Source organism: Pristis pectinata, chromosome 3, assembly GCF_009764475.1.
Source record: "Pristis pectinata isolate sPriPec2 chromosome 3, sPriPec2.1.pri, whole genome shotgun sequence".
Taxonomy (NCBI): domain Eukaryota; kingdom Metazoa; phylum Chordata; class Chondrichthyes; order Rhinopristiformes; family Pristidae; genus Pristis; species Pristis pectinata.
This window is the reverse complement of record NC_067407.1, coordinates 97,303,440-97,317,483: the sequence shown is the minus strand read 5'-3', so window position 1 is coordinate 97,317,483 and position 14,044 is coordinate 97,303,440. Positions and strand designations below refer to the sequence as shown.

The 14,044-nt window shown below is 37.5% G+C and overlaps 1 protein-coding gene across 3 annotated transcripts in view; it reads right to left on the bottom strand.

The window, feature by feature from the left end:
- Window positions 1-14,044, bottom strand: part of rps6ka2 (ribosomal protein S6 kinase, polypeptide 2) — a 216,695-nt gene that overhangs the window by 80,012 nt on the left and 122,639 nt on the right. For all 3 annotated transcript variants that reach the window (XM_052011830.1, XM_052011831.1, XM_052011832.1), the window contains 2 exons: window positions 7,409-7,525; window positions 1,902-1,983 (listed from right to left, as the gene is read on the bottom strand). In XM_052011830.1, the coding sequence (XP_051867790.1) occupies window positions 1,902-1,983; window positions 7,409-7,525 (199 nt within the window). The remainder of the gene's footprint in view (window positions 1-1,901; window positions 1,984-7,408; window positions 7,526-14,044) is intronic.

Below are 14,044 nucleotides of genomic sequence, written 5' to 3'. Positions count from 1 at the left end.
GCAGGATCTGACAGCATAGTCATGTAAATCACTTCAGAAGCATTGCAAGTCAATAAGGCTACAACAAGATACGCACTTGCTAGAAGGATGGAATTGGAAAACAGAGAAGCTGTGTTAAACTTGTGTAGGAACTTAGTTAGATCATACTCCAGTATTATGTAAAGTTTTAGCCTCCATATTGTGATAAGGCTTAAAAAGTGCAAGAGGAGGTGCAAAAACACACAAGAATTATTCTTTAACTGAGAGTATTTAATTCATTTGGACATACCAACATACATACTAAGGTTAGCACTTCACCTTAAAACTTAAAAATGCCTTCTAATTCTGACAGACCAATAATTACATTTGGCAGATCTTAATAGTGGGAATTATTTAAATTCAAGTCTTCTTTTCATTCATTCTGCCAGCATATCTTTTTCAGCAGCAGAGCAGTAGAAATTGTTTATCACCATAAACAAGGTTGCTGACACACTTTTACTGAATTTATGGACATGCAGTGAGCAGAGCTTCCAGGAAATTCATCCCGGGAGGATCTACAATTCAATTCCCGACTTCACAAGACAAGGGAGCAGAAGCAGGCCATTAGGCCCATCGAGTCTGCTCGATGCTCTTGTGCTGAAGTAGGTGATCTGGGCTGGAAGACTTATGATATATATTCTTAAATTTTCCACAGAGAGGAAAATTTGTCCATGTATCCATTTATGTACATTCCAGTTTTGGACTCCCTTTCCAACCAAGGAACATTCTGGCAGGCATCCACACCTGCGAGGAATTCTAGCCAAATCTGCATGCTCAATCAGTCACAAGTGCATTAGCAATATCAGGGCCTTTTGAACTAAACTGTGTACATCAGGAGGCAGAAATAGGCAAGGGCAAGGGAAGACTGGCTAAGGTAGTCAAAAGATGGTGGACTGTATGCCTCAATTGCTCTGGAATTACTTCAGGCCAACCATTCACTCTAATCCATTTCCTCAGGTAATTCCTCTCATTATCGAGCGGAACTGTAGAATTTATTGTCATGCTTTTTCATTACTGTCTGTGGTAAGTAAGAGTCCAGGAGAATGTAGAAGTAAGGAATCAATCATTTGTGAAAATCAGTCAGACAACAGCCAATGGCTCTGAATAACTTAGCAGCACTGAGAAGCAAGCACTTGCCATTCACCATTCTGAAATAACTTCTGTGCTGAAAATCATCAGCAAAACACAGTGGACCTTTGGGCTTTCTGGATGCCAATTCCATTAGGTTGTAGGTCAAAACAACCTCAGACATGCTGGGACAGCTTTGATCGCTGCTTAAATCTTGCTGTTAAAACTGTCCATATCCCAAATTGCACCTCATCCCATATGCCTTTGTGCTCTCTAGGCTGCTTTGGAGTCAGAATTGATCTGTTCCAAGTTGCTTGGAATATTTTTACTATGTTAAACAGAATACATAAATCAACAAGTTGTGCAGTACAAGACTGAAGGCTACAATGAAAATTATAGTCAAAAACAATTTAAAAATTGATTTCTTAATGTACATAATTATTCCTGACCTGTTGGCAACACTGATATTTTTCATGATGGGCAATAGGTTTGGGTATAATTCTGTCAGGATGTTTTAGATATGGTTCCTTGCCTCCATCAAGGGAATAAAGATACATTGGGTAGTGTCCATTAAAGATCAAATTAATGATGGAAGGAGCAAGTTGGTCTCCTTTTAATTCCTTACTTCTTCTCCAGAATATATTTGCTATAATATGCAAATATTATTGAAGCTGACAGGGTTGAGGAGTAAATACTAAAATAGGAAGATAAGAATCAAGCTGTGATTACGTGCATAACAAAGGGCAATCTGTCTCATTAAGGAGTTTTACACCTTGAAATAGGAGCCAACAGTGCCTTGCTACAATAGTACTCACCTTTCAGAGTGGCCTTCTTTAGAACCTTCATAGCATAGAGTTGCCCAGCATCAGAACCTTTGATTTTTTTAACAAGAAATACCTTAGAGGAAGAAAATACAAAAGGTTAATGTAGACACTTTCCACAAATTGTCATTTTTCCACTTACGTGAAAATTATATTGAACTAGGTGTAGTACATATTCACCCTCAACCCCATTCATAGATTAAACTAGGTCATGGCTGAACTACATTTGTTCTATATCTAGAGATACCTACCAATCTCAGTCAAAAATAGTTCATATTTTTAGGCAGAAAGACAGATCTGTATTGCAATTTTTTTTGGTAAAACACTCAACTGTTAACATGACCATTTTGCAGCCTAACCTATGATATAGCATTGAAGAAAAAACTTCTTAAGTTCTTCTTAACACTCCAAATTTTTCCCTTCTTGGCTTTGCACATGTTTTCTAATTAACTTCAGTTTTGTGAAGAAGATTGAGGCCTGTTTTAGTTACAGGGATTTGTTAAAGGATCATTGTAACTGTTGATCTAAATATGTAACCATTTGGGAAAGCATCTTATGTCCCTTAGTAACATCAGCATATAAATACCAATGGGAGATATAAATACCAATGGTTAAAGAGCGGGAGAAAAATATCCAGTGGGCAAACAAAACAGTAAGTATTATCGGGGAGAACACCGGAAGGTTCTCAGGGTTATGCATTGAACGATTGATGGAGGCCATAACACACTTTATACATTTTATTTCTTCAGTTGGCAAATGGGAGGATCTTCATGGAATATCAAAGACTTTGAATAATTCAATGTTCTCCTGTTTAATTTTAATGAATGCTGGAAGTTACTTGTAAACAAAACTGCCTCCCCTCCTATCCCAACTGAAATTTGATATTCTCTCCAAATTATTCCTCAGATATTCAGAGAAAGATAATAACTTTTGAAGGAAGTACAATTTTCCTGAGAGAAACAAAGTGCCTAATCAAAATTGGAGAAAGGGAAAGGACAGCTGACTGTTGCCAGAGATAGTTTGAAAAGGCTAATTTAAATCAACAGAATTACCTTGAGATAATCCTGTTCATTTAAAAAAAACATGTGATTTCATTTCAAGGCAACTGATGGTTAGATAACAGAGCAGAAACTGACAGGTCAAATGTGAATCACTGATGCTACTATATAGTTGTATTTACAGAAAGGGAAATAAATCAAGAGAATATGAGATAGGCCTATTACTAAGCAAGTAAGTGTGCATGTGTGGGAGATGGTGGGGGTGAAAATGAGTGCTGTAGGATCATCTCATATTGTCATGGTAATGTTTTCCAAGCCGAATTAGGCAGTGATGAATATGATTCACCTTTATGACACTATTATTTGTGTAACAATAATACACGATTCAAAATAATCACATTTCTTCTTGATGTTACACAGTGCAACCATACATTATTCTGAGATTTACAAACACTTTTAGGTCAAATCATGTAGTTCAATAAAACACAAATGGCTGCCCAAAAAAGGCTGCATTTAGGAACAACACATTGACTAGCCAGAGTGGAGATATTTGGTAAAACCCCTGTCAATCAGTCTTGGTGACCGCACAGCATTGAAAGGCTGAGGTTGATTTTATACGCAGAATTTACATGTAACTATTCTGTATTCAATTTTTCTGGCAAAATTACCCAATTTTTACTGAAAGAAGTTGCTTAACATTTTACTTCCTCTGGTCTTTAAACAAGTTCTGTTTTCTGAGTAAATTGACTTTGCTGCACACACTGAAAAGAGGAGCAGGAATAAGTAATCTGGCCCATCAGACCTCCAACACCATTCATCAAGATCATAGCTGATATACCACAGAGTGATTTTCTGCCTTCAAATCCTTTGATTCCTTTAATGTCCAGAAACCTCTCAATCTGTGATTTGCATGAACAGAATGACTAAGCTTCCATGACCTACAGGAGCAGAAAATTACAGAAGTTAACCACTCTCTCAGCGAAGACATTTTTCCTTCTCTCACTCCTGAACAATCTTCCACATATTCTGAAATTGTGTCCCCGGTCTTTGACTCCTCAGCTAGAAGAAACATCCTCTCCACATCAAGACTGGTCCCCTTTCTTCTAAACCGCAGAGAAGATAGTCCCAGTCTACTCAATCTAACATAGCATTCCTGCTTTTGCATGTTGGGCTTCAGTGACTTGTGTACAAACACACCCAGGTTTCTTTGAACATCCACATTACGCAGTATCTCATCATTTAATAAATACTCTGCTTTGCTGTTATGTGCAACAAAGTGGGTGACCTCACATTTTTCCACATTATATTCCATTTGCCATGTTCTCACCCACTCAGTCTCCCTATTTCCCCTTGAAGCCTCTTTACATCCCTTTCTACTCTCACAATCCCATCTAATTTAGTACTGTCAGAAAACTTGAAGATAATGACACTTAGTTCCCTCAGCCAACTCATTGATAAAGATTGTAAATAACTGGAACCCAAGCACTGATCCACTAGTCACAGCCTGCCAACCTCAGAGATTGCTACCCTCCAATCCACAGGAGCAGTCCCAGAATCTATAGAACTTGGAAGATAATAAAGAGTACCCATTTTTTCAGCAGCGAAACTCTGGGATGTAAATCACTGGGGCTTTGAGATTTATCAGCTTTCAAGCTCAACAACTTCTCTTGTACTATTTTTAAAATTGTATTCAGTTCCTTCATTTCTTCACTCTCGCTAGACCCTTGATTTTCTTATATATCTGGCAGGTTCTGTATGTCTTCTTCCAAGAAGACAGGCACAAAGTAACTGTTTAATTCATCTGCCATTTCATTATTGCCCATTATGGATTCTCCTGTCCCTGTCTCCAGGGGCCCACATCTATCCTTGATTACCTTTCATAAATACCTATAAAAACCCTTACCATCTATTTTTATGTTTTTCAAATTCTACTCTCAAATTCTGTATTGTTGTTCTTCATCAATTTCTTGCTCCACCTTTGTTGAGTTCTAAATTGATTACAATCCTCAGGCCTATTGCTACGTCAGGCAATTTTATAAACTCTTTCCTTGCATTCAACACTATCCTTAATTTATCTTGTCAGCCATGGATGAATATATGGTTTTGGACCTAGAAGGTTTTTACCTAGAAGGTTTTGGACCTTAAAGAAATTCTTTTTGCAACTAATCTATTATGCATTTAATTTCTAACCATTGCCGGTCCATCGTGATCCCTTTCAATGTATACTCCCAATGCACCATAGCCAACTCTTTCCCCATGCCTTTGTAGCTTCCTTTATCTAAATTTAAGACCTTAGTTTCACATTGAACTACATCATTTTCAAACTCAATATCAAATTCTGTAATGTGATGGTTACAATTCCTCAAAGGCCCTCTGACAACAAGATTATCAATTATGCCTTTCTTATTGCACAAAATTAGATCCAAATTAGCTTTTTCCCTAAATGGTTCCTCAACATATTGCTCTAGCAAAGCATCTCATATAAATTCCATGAATTCACTTTCACCTTTTTACAGGAAATCTGATTTGTCCAGTCTCTATATAGATTAAAGGCCTCCATGATTTCTGCATTATTCCTGTAACACGTGCCTCTAATTTCACTTTGAATATTACAATTATTATTTGGTGACCTATAAATAACTCCTACCAATGTTTTCTGCTCTTTGCTATTTTAGAGCTTGATCCACATTGATTCTATTTCGACATCATGATCCGTAAAGCCAAGATTATTATTTCTCACTACTGCATAAATTCCACAACACCCCCCCGCCCTTATTAATACTGTTACGCCACCCCATTCTCCTTCTCACCTGTTCCTGCTAGTCAAATATTCTTAAACCTTCAGTTCCCAGTTTTGGTCACCCTGCAGTCACATTTCCATACCCGTTTACTTCTATTTGTGCCATTAATTTATTTACCTTCTGAGTGCTTTGGACAGTCAAATACTGTACCATTAATTTTGACATTTTAACATTTTTTTGTACTTTGATCTCTTTGCTATTTGACTTTGTTTCTTGCTGTCTACTTATTCACTTAATACTTCTCTAACTTATGCTTCCCACTTGCCTTCCTGAATTCCCTTGAAGGTTCCCATCTCCCTCCCAAGCTAGTTTAAACACTTCCACTAACAATTCCCCTGGAAGTATATTGGTCCCAGCACTGCTGAGGTGGAACCCATCTAACTTGTGCCAGTCCCACTTGGTTTCAGTGCCTCAGAAATCTAAAGCTTGCACCATCTCTCCAGCCACTTATTCATCTGATCTTTCTCCCCTACTCTATTTATTAGCATGTGGCATTGGGAGAAATCCTGAAATTATTAAAATCCTGCATTATAACGTCAAATTAGCTATGTAAACTCTGCAGGACTTCATCCATTCTTCTGCTTTTATTATTGATATTATGGACTATGATCTTTGCCCATGTTTGACCTGATGCCATAAGATTTCATGGGGTATGGAATCAATGTAGAGGACTCCCTAGGTTTCTTCCTCTGGTACATATACCAATGTTCCATCACTTCTGGTGGGTCTCTCCTGCCAGTGGGACAAGGCATGAATACGATAATGTCAAGCTGTCAGAGACAGAGTCAGCAAGGAAAAAGGACCTTTGGCCCAGCTGGTCCAGGCTGACCAAGGTTTCCATCTAAGCTAGTCCCATTTGCCAGTTTGGCCCATGTCCTTTTAAATCTTCCCTATCCATGTACCTGTCCAAGTGCCTTTAAATGTTGTTAATGTACCTGGTTCAAACACCACTCTGGCAGCTTATTCCATATAATGACCACCCTCTGGGTGAAAAAGTTGCCCCTCAATTTCCTATTAAATTGCTCCCATCTCACCTTAAACCTATGCCCTCTCGTTCTTGATTCCCCAGCCCTGGGAGAAAGGTTGTGCACATTAACTGTTGCTTGACTAGTCAGTGGGACTGCTCTTCCAATGTAGACACCAGAACCCAGATGTCTGTGGAAAGCACTTTGCCATGTCTAAACCAGTTTTATCCTTTTCCTATTTTAACACAGTGGTTATGATACAACTGAATGTTCACTATATCATTTCAAAGGGCAGTTAAGAGCCAATCACTTGTTGTAGATCTGGAGTTACATTTCAGCTATTTGAGAGCCAGAGACATTTGTATGACAATTGGTTTCAAAGACACTATTAGTAAGATTCATCTTGTTTTGTAAATTTCAGGATGGTTTCAATTTAATTAAATAGTTCTGTGGACCGTTCATTCCACCCAATTTCAGAATGTAAAATAAATGATGAATCCCAGTTGCCTGATTATTCAAAAAGGCCAAAACCAATTTCCTCCACCATTTGCTGCCACCTCACCCCATTAAAGAAAGATAATACCTAACTTGGGGAATATTTGAATTTGATAAAATTTAATCAAATGCCAAAATGTTAGTTTAAAACTTGACACTATTGTGGAATATGTTGAGCCACGTGACTTTCAAAATAGATCATTTAACAAAAAGACTTCAAGTAATTCGAGCAATTCACTTACTTTTCCATAGGATCCTTGGCCCAACACTTTAAGCAATTCGAACTGAGAGGGATCTGCTTTTTCAAAACCTTCCTTCACATGGTTGCTGATATCTATTTCCTTCACAATACCTTCATCCTGTAGGGAAATGGTTACATGGAAGATGAGATGGAAATCCTATAAGGTAGCAATGAACCATACAATCTGTACATGATCTTTTTAAACCCACATTATTCTGTTAGGCTGCCGAAGAAATCTTTCTCATACAGGTAGCTGGTTATCATTATATTCTGGGATGCTATTGAAAACTTATCTCTAATTTTAAAATGCTATGAGCTGTAAATGTTGGATTTAGAGGCAGTCATTAAATATGTTCATTTAACAAAAATTATTTATCATTTATTCATAAAAGTTTATATCTATTTGTAATGATTGTTTATATTGTACATTTGCATCTCTGTGTTAATAAATGACTCCAACCTTTCATTGGCCATGAACCAAACAACCTGAAACCATGTGACCAATGTCCTTATAGCAATTTAACAAAGTATGACATATAGAAGATAAATAGAAGATGGAGCAAAAAATAAATCTTTGGAGGGAGGACAGGATCTGGTTTTATAAAATTATTAAAAACAATTGCAGATTTTTCTTTAACTTTAACCTCAACACATTCTTAGATTATCATACTTCTGTAGTTTTCATTAAAATACAGTGGTGCACAACAAACTCACATAAACAGCAACGTAACAATGAACATATAACATTTTGATATTAGGGTTGGACAAAGACATTCCCCTTTCCCTCTTCAAGACAGTTCATGGAGTCCTTTATATCCACAGGAGAAAGCAGACCACTCTCAAATTAACATCTTTGACATTAATCCAGCACCTCTCCCCACAGCATACCGTTACAGCACTGCAGTGCACTGACCGTCAAAACACTTATGTTCAGGTCTCCGGAGTGGAACTTGAATCCACAACCTCTACGTCAGAAGTAATGGATGCTGCCATCAGAATCAGCTTTTCCCTGATTTTTATTTCAGTGACCGGAGAATTTTTTATTATTCAGTTTTATATTCTTACAGTGCTAACGTCACCCCTTATGTGTTTGGGCAGTGCAGCCACAGCACGCCCTTGCTTAATACATTTTGCTAATTTTCCTTTATGTTATATGATGATCGTTTTCAATTTATTGGATTGAATCAGATTTACCTCAGGCCAATAGTTCCATTGGAACTGCTGGCTATCTCCTCCTCATGGGTCAGCTTATCTCCAAGTACATTGGAATGCAGAAGTCAGAGTTAAGCTGGAGGCACACTTGATCTCCCACTCTATTGTGGGACTTTCCGCTTAGTTTAAAACTTTTTTAAAAAACTTTCATTTATACAGCACAGTAACAGGTCCTTCCAGCCCAGACTATCCTTATCCTTGGCCTCACCTCCTATTTATCATCAATATGCTATTCTTTGTTCAAATACTATGTTCACAAGTTGCTAGGACATTTGTCACATAGCTCCAGGTTATTTAGTTCATAGCCATTGAAAGATCAAAGCCATTTATTAACACAGGGGTTTTTAAAAGGATCCACCATCCAAAGCCTAGTTGCTGCTCATACATTACTTCAACATATGGCATAATCATGGAATCCAAAACTCAGCTCCCATAGAGCTGCAAAGGTAAAAGCAGCTGCAGGAATATCGTAAGGGGGTGAGGGTAAGGGTTGAATGTAAGGAGCAGACCGAATCAAGTATGATCTTTTCTTTTTCAATCTTTTTATTACATTTCAAATTAATAAACATAACAATAGTAATTATACACATGATACAAAGAGATCAGGATTACAATAATAAGTTAACATATACAGACACAAAGAGTAAGATATATAATCTGAACCTCCCAATCTCTTGATAAATAAACATGAGAAAGATTTAAAAAATTTAATTATATGAAAAAAAAACAAAAATAAAAAAAGTAACAAAACAAAAAAAAATAGTAATAATTAACAAAAACTAACCAAGAACTAAACAAAAGCTGAGCTGTCGTATTTCTTCAATTAAAAGGATTATTATGTCATTAACTCCGCTGCTCTATAGTCGAATAGAAAGTTATTGAAAAGGATTCGGAAAAGGTCAATTTAAGATGAATCAAATATGATCTGGCCGGTTAGGTCACACATATTGCAGTTAATTTATTGTATACAGTGCATAGTTTGCAGTTAATTTCACACTTTGATCCATGTGTCGTTTAATATATGTTCAATTCACTTTAACTAAAATGAAGTTACTACCAATACTATAATGTCCTTTAACTAAAGAGAGAGGATTTGGCTGTGGCAACTGGGTTGCTATTGGCTCCTTATTTACCTCACAGTCAGAAAAAGATTTGAAAACCCAAGGGGACATTACTTAGTTTGTGTGACTAGAATATTACACACATCTCACAACTCCTCGTAATCCATTCTCTTTACCTAATTACATTCAATTACAAAGATTTTAATTGCAATTAGCTTATGGCATGTGTGAGCTATTTAATGATACAAGTGTTATGCTGTGGATTCAGTCCACACAAATAGTGCACCATAATGAATGATTAGAGATACAGAAATGACAATATCAAAGGAAAAAGAGAGATTGGTGAAACAAACAAATGGCAGATGAAATATAATATGAAGGAGTATCAAGGAAGAATAAGGAGAGGAAATACAAACTAAATGATACAATTTTAAAGGAGGAGTGAGAGCAGCAAGCTCTGGGATATATATTTACAAGCCTTTGAAGACCTTCTTCTCCACCCTTTCTAAATCCTCAATTCCTTCAGGAGATCTGGCTAAAACTGGATACAGTATTCCAGATGAGGTGTAATCAAGGTCTGGTACAATGTACCGATTGACCTCTCCTAGCTTTTACCATTGTTATTTAAGTAGTTTTTTGGCTGTTACTTAATTTCTGGTGAATCTCAGATTTATCACTAATGTAACACTTCTAAACTGTCATTAATAATACACAAATAATGAAATAATTGTTATTTTTTTTAGGAGTTTAATTATTATAAACCAACTGTGGTGGGCAGTTATTATGTATTGTGCAGCAGACACCAGCTGGAAGTACTACATCACAAGGTACACTTGACAAACAGGTATATCATTCTAAAAAAAAGAATTCAACCCCAGTAGGGAAAGACTTGTGTGTATGTAACAAGAACTTGTATTTATGGCAAAATGTCCCAACATACTTAAAAAAATTGATTAACAGACAAAACTTTACATTAAGCCACATGAGGGGACATTGGGACAAGTAAACCATAGTTCTGCTACAAAATGAGGATTTAAGGATCAACTTAATGGAGAGGTAGAGAGGGAAAGAGGTTTATGAAGCTGAAGGCATGATTGATAATGGGGTATCAAAGTAAAACAAAGGTGGGCAAGAGGGCAGAATTGGAGGAGTGCAGGAAGATTTATAGGGCTGGAGGAGGTTACAGAGATAGGGAGGAGTATTTTTAAATCAAGTCTTAGCCCGACTTGATGTTATCGCTGACAAACATAAGCAATGATGAATGTGCTGCGAATAAGGAAAAAGATAACTGGATAAGCTTAACTTTATGGTGAGTGGCAGGCATAAAGCTGTCCAAGAGAATATTGGAACATGAGGTTTAGAGACAAAAGAAAATATGGATATGGGCTTCAACAGCAGGTGAATTGATGCAAAACCACAATCAGATTTTCTGGGTCATGGAAAGAATATGGGATTGGAGTTTAGCACAGAAGTGAATAGGAGGCCAAAAATGTGAGGAGTTTAATTTCAGCTCAGATGGTGGCCAAGAGTCTAATATACATTTCAATCTGGTCAATGATTGATGGTAACAAGGCAGCAGGGCAGTTGTGGTATCTCAGAACTACAAAATGAATTAGACAATTTATTTCAGTGTGTCAATTGAATCCACTACCAAAAATCTTCAGGTAATGATGCAGTAAAAAAACATGAATAGCCAAGGCAGAATCGGAAGAAATTTGGATTGTCAATCATTATTATGCAATGATCAAAGTAATACCATATTTATATTTTAGTGTTAAATCGCATGACATTTCAACCACAGTCCTGGATATATATAAGCCCTGAAGGAGATTCAGAGAAAAGACATAAAGCTGAGCTGCAGTCAATACATCCTGAAAATTTAACCCAAAATTGTGGCTGAAGATGCACCCATTTGGCCCATGTTTGAAAAATTGCCAATGATCCTTGTAATCACATTAGAACATGTCCAAACTCAAAATGGGCGTAAATCCAAATAAACCGCAGATACTGTATATACTTATAACAATATAAATCTTCAAATGTTATATTTCAACCCATCTAACCATCGTTTATTCATATGATGCAGAGCATATTAAATAAGCTGCAAGAGGGGTAGCTTTTCAAATTTTAACGTGACATACTTGGGCATAAAAATGTGTTACAAATAGAAAATTTAGATCATGCCTCAGAGACATTAATTATTGAAAAATACACAAAAATTTGCAATTAAAAGTCCAGAAAAAAAATTGTTATCCATGATACCGGAAAACCTGATCACCAAGTTCAAAAATCCATGATACCGGAAAACCTGATCACCAAGTTCAAACTCCAGTTAATAAACACAATCAGAGGGTGCTCAAAACTTGAGAAGAGCAGGTGTAGATTTGTTCAATCAGAAGGTTTGACAGAAAAGATCCAGAAAACTTGCAAACATTGTACTTAAAAGTTTAGTTCACTTCTATTCAAGATTTGTGACATGAAATTTATTTGTGCCAAAATTTGAAGTTCTTCACCTGGTGCAATGCAAAGAAATCTTCAGATACTGTACTAGTGCCAGACAACTGAGTTATGATAAAGAGTGCACGGGGAGAAATTCATCCTCGGTTACATATTCTATATCCTCAGTTAGTACATCATTGTAACAGCTGTCCATAGCACACTGCTTCTGAAATTCAGCTCCTGATGTATCCATGTTTTGGGGCTATCTTGTACAGCCTGTGATGTTGCAAGCTTAGCGCATATGACTGAGGATTTATTTCTATCCCTTGGGTCTTTCATCATTGAAACTAAGCAATGGAGAGGTGAGCCTTTAAAGTTATATAAAATTGTTCGGAAAAGGTGAACCTAGAGGACAAAGATAAATGAAAGTTTGGCAGCATAAAAATGAATTTTAGGATTAGTATCATAAAGTTCTTTACAAGGAGAATGTTCACCATAAGAAATGGGTAATGAAGGATAAAACAAAATGGGTAATGGAGGTCAGCAAAACAAAAGAGCTGATCATTGACTTCAGGAAGGGGGGGCGGTGCACATGCTTCTGTCTACATCAATGGTGCTGAAGTCAAGAGGGTCGAGAGCTTCAAGTTCCTAGGAGTGAACATCACCAATAGCCTGTCACAGACGCCACAGCCAAGAAAGCTCACCAGCGCCTCCACTTCCCCAGGAGGCTAAAGAAATTTTGCATATCCCCATCGACCTTCATCAATTTTTATTGAGGCACCAGAGAAAGCATCCTGTCTGGATGCATGACAGCTTGGTATGGCAACTACTCTGCCCGGGACTACAAGAAACTGCAGAGAGTTGTGGACACAGCAACAAATTATTTTAAAATGACAGCGAGAGCACAATAGCTTCTTTCTGGGCAAATGGGTGATAACCACTTTTTCACCTGTATCTATCTTTCCATCCTGTGAAAATAACTATTTGCATTAGAAAAGATTTCAAGCCTGACAGGACTTTGAGCCAACAGCTAGGAAGAAACATGAAGGAGAACTTGGCTTCATTTGGAGGAAAGAAAATTGAGAAGAATTATGAGGGCTATTTTTAGGCAAGCTGTGTTGATATTTCTGTACCGTCCTTCCAATGATATGGGAGGGAGGCCCCACCAGGTTTCTGGTCAGGTCTGATTTTTGATTTGCTTTGTTTATTTGTAGAATGAGTCAAGTGCTTGAGCCACTAAAATGCATAAGGTGGCCCTGGCATTTCAGAAAAGGCACAATATCCATGGCAGTGACCATCTGGTACTTGGAGTGCACAACTGCAGGCTAACTGCATCCCTGATTACATCCTCCAGAAAAACCTTCAGCACTCCACAAGTCTCATAGATCAGGCCTGAAGTGTGCTTGAACCTGCCACTGCAAAGCAGGTGGCACACAGCAGGTATGTTGATGATTAGATGTTATCACAACACTTGACTGCCCAGTTCTTTGCCTCCTTTCCTTCACTAGTCATGATGTTGCTTCACTCAAGCAGGCCTGATTATCACTAAATTAGCAAGCTAATCAAACTCCTTGTAGGCACTCCACTGATTGAGAGGGTGGTAAATTCAGCACTTTCAGGAGGGCATATAAAGAGCAGAAGTGAAGAGGTACAGAAAAAAAATACTTGCAGCACTAAATATACTTGTAGCACTTGGTGGCAGGGTAGCATTTAGGGTGGCACGGTAGCATGGCAGTTAAGATTATAAGATTATAAGATTTCTTTATTAGTCACATGTACATCGAAACACACAGTGAAATGCATCTTTGCGTAGTGTTCTGGGGGCAGCCTGCAAGTGTCGCTACGATTCCGGCGCCAACATAGCATGCCCACAACTTCCTAACCAGTACGTCTTTTGAATGCGGGAAGAAACCGGAGCACCCGGA